Here is a 6,898-nt window from a genome sequence, read left to right as displayed (position 1 = left end):
ATAGCATCACCTAGCTATTGCTGAAGTAATATAAAGCCTGCCCTTACTACAGTTATTTTTTGAAGAGTAGCTACATGACTCTAAAAATTGCTATCAGTTGCTACTGGTGACCTCTCCTTACTAGAAAATGGAGTTAATGTCCCAATTAGCCTGCAGGGTTATCACATTAAGAAAATGCAACTGCCTTGTCAACACAGCATATTGCTGCCAATCTAATAACATCCAGATGAGCTAGTATTTCACTCTTCCAATTTGTAAACAGTATAAGCAATATAATAATCAAGTATTTTCATGTTGTTAGTTTGCAACCAATCTGTCAAGTTACTCTGCTTCTAAAGCAATTTATTCCAATTTGGGCCATTCCAGGTGTTTAAGTTTACAGTTTCTATCTGATCGCCATGTGGCAAATGCTCAGAGATAATGGGAATTCTCTGTCAAATCAGCTAGGGAGAGTTAGTTAGAGGAAATCTCAAAGTGAAATTGATTAGAGTACTTATCTCCAATTTACTGTCCTTCAAATGTGCAGGATTGAAAATACAGAATCATTGGCCATTTAAATGGAAGAAAACATTGTATTGGGGCAGACTAGACAAATGTTGGATTAGACTGCCCTTTGTTCACCTCCTACATTCCGTTCTAGGATATTTATAGGTGGAAGTAAAAAAAAAAAGTCAAGATGGTGGCTACAAAAGCACAGTTCAAGTCCTGTCTCTTTTTATGACTACTGTATCTAGGATGCACATAAGAGGATGTACAGTGGTGTAATCATGGTTGCCATCCTGAGTTTCTTGACCCTGCCTATGGATGCCTTAGAAAAGTTCAGATTGATGTAACACCATTCCTTTTCTGTATCTTCCCCAAAAGTTCTATGGTTACATCTGTTGGTAAAGAATCTGTGATTTAAGTAGCTTAAAAGAAGACTGGTGAAGACTGTTTCAGTGTCATTGGTCTTTGACTACCAAAATCCAGATGATACTCTCAAGCTTCCTCTTTCTGCTATGTATTCAAGATGGACAGTGATTAATATTTATATGTATTTATATGTAAGGGTATATACATGATGTCAACGCTGTTAACATCGGATGTTTTTGCATTGACAACAGATGAAAATATAGCCATCTTTTACCTTTTGCTTGTAGAGTTAGATGATGCTGGGAGGGGGGGGATGTGAGTGAGAGTCCAGTGAGACATAACAACACTAAACCTAGCATGAGAAACAAGGTTATTGTAACCAGAGCTGATAAGGAATTGGCCGGGCTGGAGAACTGGAGAGGAAGCCTGTGCTTCAAGCTAATTGGGGGGTGTGATTTATGACTGTTAATTGGAGGAGGGAATTGTGCTTTGATACTATGTGCTCAGGGGAGGGGAATTCAGTTTTTGGCTTCAATTATGCAGTGCCGATATTATGCTATTCAAAATAAAGATTCTTTAGGTAAACAATGCCTCAAAGTTCTTTTGAAGAGTTTCATCTGTCGGAACCATGACACATATGTTGTATATAGCATATTTACAGTATGTGTGTTGTGTATGTGTACACTTTTGAGAGCAAGCAACAGTATTTTATTTTTAATGTGTGCCAGTGTGCCCACAGTTTAAAAAAATGACAATAAAGATTATTTATCTACTAGTTTTCTGCCACCTAGTGGTCATCTGGATTTTGGCAGCCCTGACTTCCTACCCATAGTTTATAAACTGGATAAGGCGGTGATATTCTCAAAAGAGTTGTGCAATCTTGGCTTTGTTTCCTAAAAGGTTTTTGTTATGTCTTTGAATCCTCCTGTTAACCTGGAAGGAACTAGGGAGAGGAGAGCAAGTTGCCAAGCACCCTGTTGGAAGAAGGCAGTATTTACTCCAGATGAAAATGCTTGAAATAAGAAAAGAGGTAAACCTGAGATATTTTATTACTGGTAGAATACCATTGGAATGTTTAAGGAGAAAAGTGGATGATAGAATAAATCAAGGGAGTCTCTGTTTTATGCACTGAATAGCAATTTAATGATGTGTGCTTTGTAGAAATTTGTATTATTGGAGTATGTTTAGCAGTAGTTGTTTGCTCTTTTTAATCATTAAGCTGGAAGCATATTAAACATATGTTATTACGTTAATCTTATAAAACTTGTTCATTTATAAAGCAATTGAATGCACATATCTATTAAAACTGCATTTCTCAATTAACTTTTATTTTTTTAAGAAACTGCAATTTAGAACTTTGTTCTTATTTTAAGATAAGAGATACACTTTTAAGAATATATCAACAATGCAAACCTCTTCCTTTTTTTTTTTTTTTTTTATAAATAAGCTACTGGCCATGATTTTCCTCCAAAAATTCTCAGAAGTCTAGAACTTTTTTTTTTTTTTAAATGATTAAAATTCTGCTGGCATTTTTTAAAACAATTCCAGTTTCTTTCTGAAAGAGGAATATCTGTTAAGCCAGTTTTGAGACTGTTGTATATTTGCAACTTATAAGGAATTATTTAATTCAGGCAGAACTGAAAAAGCGTCTGCAACAGGAGGCTAGGTTTAATAAGCCAAAAACGAGGGATCTTCATTTGCTGGGCACTCTTGAGTATATGCAGGGAACTCGAAGTTCTGATGAGGAAGAGCAACACTCTACTGAGCATGAGCAAACATTTAATGGAAGCCATGGTAAGTATCATCAAGGCAATCGATTTTCATGCCAATGTTTCTGATACTGCTACAGGGTTAAGGTGATTCCTAACCTTTTAATCTCTACACTGGCACCGTCTTTGTTTCATAGTTTCCTTCTTAGAATTCTCTGTAAATCCATTTATATTTTGGCATAGTGGTTAGAATGCAGTATTGCAGGCTAACTCTGCTCACTGCCAAGAGTTCATTCCTGACTGCCTCAAGGTTGACTCAGCTATCTTCTTACAGTACCTGCCAATAGATGTAGACCAATATAGTTAAATATTACATCATTCAACTGTGACTGAAACAAGGATATTGATTCTAAGTAATCAAAGTTGCTCACTACATGATGCAGGACGATGTCAGAACAAGAGATGCCCATGAGCTCCCCTGTAACTAGAATTAGAAGAGGAAATACAGGTTCCAACTGGGATGAAATCATTCCAAGGATACAGCCATAGAGGCATTGTTTCTATTTTGCACTAGGCTTACAGATTGCATGCTAACTGATTTCCAGTATGGTAGACATGACATAAAGTACAAGGGCCACATTGATAAATTTTGTGTTCATTGCTTTTTAAGGGATGATAATCCCACACTCGCATATCAAGTGGCCAAATCCCTTCACCAAGTTATACAGTTGTGCAAAACTTTTAATTAGCTATATCATTTTATTGTCTTATTGTTTTTCTTCCTGTTCCCAATAGCAAATTATTGCATCAAATCATTTCTGTAGTAACGATACTTGATTTGATTTAAAGTCCTTATCCACTTGTATGGTACAGGATCAGGGATGTGGTAAAATTTGTACCATGCCATAAGCTTTTAGAAATTCTAGGAATGGAGAGACTCCATTCCAGATGCCACAATTTATTTCTGAATTGGAATTACACAGAATTCATTTCTACTTGTGACAAAGTGTTAGTATAGAATACTAGGTCAAAAAATGCCCTAAGAATGGCCATAGGCATGTGTTCCAGAGTAATTTCTCCCACTAACTGTAATTATGTTTAGAGATATGCCTTGGGATTAACACTTGATTGTAGAATTTTTTCCCCCATTACTTCTTTCTAAGGGGAAATGAGTCGTAAGTGGAAATGAGAATCTGCCTTTTCTTTTATTGTGCTCATTTCATAAAAGGAGTCAACAATGGATTTTGTGATACTTCAAAGGCTAACAAATTAATCTTGGTTATTTTTACCACAAAAGACTAAAACAGCCACTCGTACATTGATGGAAAGGTGTGTCCTTTTGTCTCTGAAGAATAACAGTTCATTATATACAAGTGCAGTATATCGGAGGTGGGCAATGTGATTTCAGACTTCAGATGTCGAGCACTTATTTGTCTACTAGGATTCCTGATGCCTGATCTAAAATATTGTAGAGTAAAAAATTAGGCTGACATAATCCAAGCTAAAGCGCCAACCTCTAGCATTTTATTTAATTGCTATGGAGCCAACCTGATCTCCTTCAGAGAATTTGGTTCCCAACTCCCATAATCTATGGTCAGTATGGCCAAAGCTACCATATCAATGGATTATGGTTTCTAACATGCTAGGTTGGGACTAAGCTAGACCAAATGGCACTGATCCAAGGTTGTGACTTATGCATCACAGTTCTTCTTGTGTGTTTATACAATGTTGAAATCTCCTTTGCTTGTTTTGTTAGGAGATTTGTGGCACAGAGAATTTCTTAAAGAGTCTGGGTCACCTAAATCCCATCTAAACCAGAGGGACAAAGTGGAAACATGGCTGTTGAAGCAACAAGCAACAATGGAGTCATCTTCAGATGCTTCAAGCATTGACACCAATAACTGGAGTGACTGCAATGACAACTTTAGGAAACCTTATCGGAGGCCTGCCTTAGTGAGAACTAAGACAGAAAGGATGACCCTTTTTGATGATTTTTTTGATAAAGAACTCTAAATTATACAAGGCATGTATAAGTCAGCCTTTTAGAGATGGCATTCTGGCATTATTCTCCCCTTCCATTTGTAATTCTATCTATCTGTCTGTCTGTCTGTCTGTCTGTCCGTCCGTCCGTCCGTCCGTCCGTCCGTCCATCATCTATCTCTCTCTCTCTCTCTCTCTCTCTCTCTCTCTCTCTCTCCATCCATCTATCTATCATCCATCTATCTATCATCTATCATCATCTATATCTCCGTTCATATTTATTCTTTCCTTAGAAAATCTTCTAAAGAGAAGAAAACAGTATATGCCATTGTAGTCAATAGCCAGCCTGCATCATAGTACTGAAGCTCCCCTGCCATTCTAAATGCCAGGCAGCCTTTGAATATGAATACACACTTTTTCTCAAGCATAGGCTTTAGCACATAGGCTTCAGCACAGATTCTTGGGGGATTTACCCCCCCCTCCACACTTCTTCTTTTTCTTCTTCTTATAGAGAAAAAAAAACCTTTGTTCTTTTAAAAGAAGAAAGTGAATTCTGGGAAACAGAGCAAGAAATTATTGTGCTTGATCTTGGAAAAGAAGTGGGATGTACTATCACTCCAACAACTTTGATAAATAGCTGGAATTATTCCAAGAGGCTGCAACAGAGGACATTTTGCTTTGATTCATTTTACAACTTACTGAAGAGATAAAGAAATATGTAAATATATTTCGCAAGAGCTGCATTAAATTCTAATTTCTTTTGCTTTGCCTGATTATGTTCAATATGCTTTCTGTACAAAAATAATTGTGTTTTATCATAGTCTGGAATCATACATCAGGCATATTTTAAAAGATCTTTATTTTGTTCTCTAAGTTCTTGTAGTAATAATAATGGAAGGAGAAATACTATTTGTGGTAGATCAGCACAGCCTTGTCTATTTGGAGAAGTATTTGTCTTTATTGTTGTTTTTAAAATGCTGAATCTGCTTCAATAGCGATGCTTTGTATTTTGCGTATTTAAAGTTAAAAAGAATTATAATGTACCTTTTTCTTTAAAAAAAATCTGCTCTTGCTTGATTGAGACTGTTGTAGGAATATGTCTCACCTCTATTTTTGGCTTGGACTACAGGAAAAAAGAACTCTCTGTATTCTACAAAGGTATCAATTTGTATAAAGTCTGACCTGTGCTCCACATAATGCCATTTAAGCATTTCATGGGCATCTTATGTAAATGTCTGATTTGGCCTTCTGAAGGTGACTATAATTTTTTAAAAAGACATGTTCAATATCTTTTAAAAGACTTTTAGTCCTATGCATAAAAGAAGGGAAGGCTAGTCAATTTTAATTGGGAAACACAGGTATTTTCTGCTGCTCCCCTTTATTATTTTGAGAAAGGGTCAATACATTTTTGCCTAATCTTACACCAGTTTGCATATGCTATGAGACATTTTTTGGGTGCTTCCAGAGGTGGCCCTTTGATGCCGTGCCCTTGCAACATATATCGATAACTTCCTGTGATAAGTCTCGACTTCACTTCAACTAATTTTTACACAATCAAAGAGAAGGATCCGTTCACTGGTTTACTGATCATTTTGACAGGCGGTCTGATAGTGAAAAGACTTACTCACTCTTTTGAGAAGGTTTTTTGGGTGTTTGTTTGGATCGACTGTTCAACCACTCCACTTATCACGTTCTTTTTCGTTGTATGCACTTCCCAGGCTTCCTTTTCCTTCATCCCACCCCCTTCCTCCACACCTGATCTTTCAGCCTCTTTCAGAAGGCTGATATGCTCCTGTTCAGAAATATCCCAAGTGACAGGCTACTATTGCAAAGCATCTCCAATCCAGTGAACTGCCACTCATGCAACCTGAAACATAGCCAAAGACTCTGCCCGAAGTATTCATTTACATTTGCCCAAGTGTATCTTGTTTTCTTCTGCCAGTTCTTTACACTGCTTGGGTAAGAACCAAAGCCAAGGTTCTCTACAAATTGCTGGCCTTAAAGATCAGGCAAGCATATTTTACTGCTAACTCAGATTGGAGGGATTCTTATTGATGTAGCCATGTAGCCCAAACAGAATACCTGAAGGTACATTTTATTCAATTGCGACATGGCTAATGCTGAAAAACTGTCTGGTATCAGAAAGGAGCAGATCAGGCCTATGGAATTGCCTTATATCAGTCTGGGCTGTAGGTGTACTCCAAACCCAATGTTGCTTGGTAACCCTCTAACCCAGGGGTAGGAAACTGTTATGTCCTGGGCCTGCAGACACAGGCTGCAACGATTGGCCCAGGCAGACCACGTGGATGCCTGGGACCAGAGGGGCTGTTTCCAGCCTTGCGCACATGCGCAAGGCG

The 6,898-nt window shown here is 37.5% G+C and overlaps 1 protein-coding gene across 1 annotated transcript in view; it reads left to right on the top strand.

The window, feature by feature from the left end:
- CCDC198 (coiled-coil domain containing 198) overlaps positions 1–4,574 on the top strand; it is a 13,387-nt gene extending 8,813 nt beyond the window's left edge. The window contains exons 4-7 of the mRNA XM_029287338.1: positions 1,793–1,882; positions 2,484–2,684; positions 3,435–3,447; positions 4,318–4,574. Coding sequence (XP_029143171.1) covers positions 1,793–1,882; positions 2,484–2,684; positions 3,435–3,447; positions 4,318–4,574 — 561 coding nt within the window. The remainder of the gene's footprint in view (positions 1–1,792; positions 1,883–2,483; positions 2,685–3,434; positions 3,448–4,317) is intronic.
- Positions 4,575–6,898: the final 2,324 nt, after the last annotated feature.

Source organism: Protobothrops mucrosquamatus, unplaced genomic scaffold (assembly GCF_001527695.2).
Source record: "Protobothrops mucrosquamatus isolate PMUCROS unplaced genomic scaffold, P.Mucros_1.0 scaffold_307, whole genome shotgun sequence".
Taxonomy (NCBI): domain Eukaryota; kingdom Metazoa; phylum Chordata; class Lepidosauria; order Squamata; family Viperidae; genus Protobothrops; species Protobothrops mucrosquamatus.
This window is presented reverse-complemented; position numbering and strand designations above follow the sequence as displayed.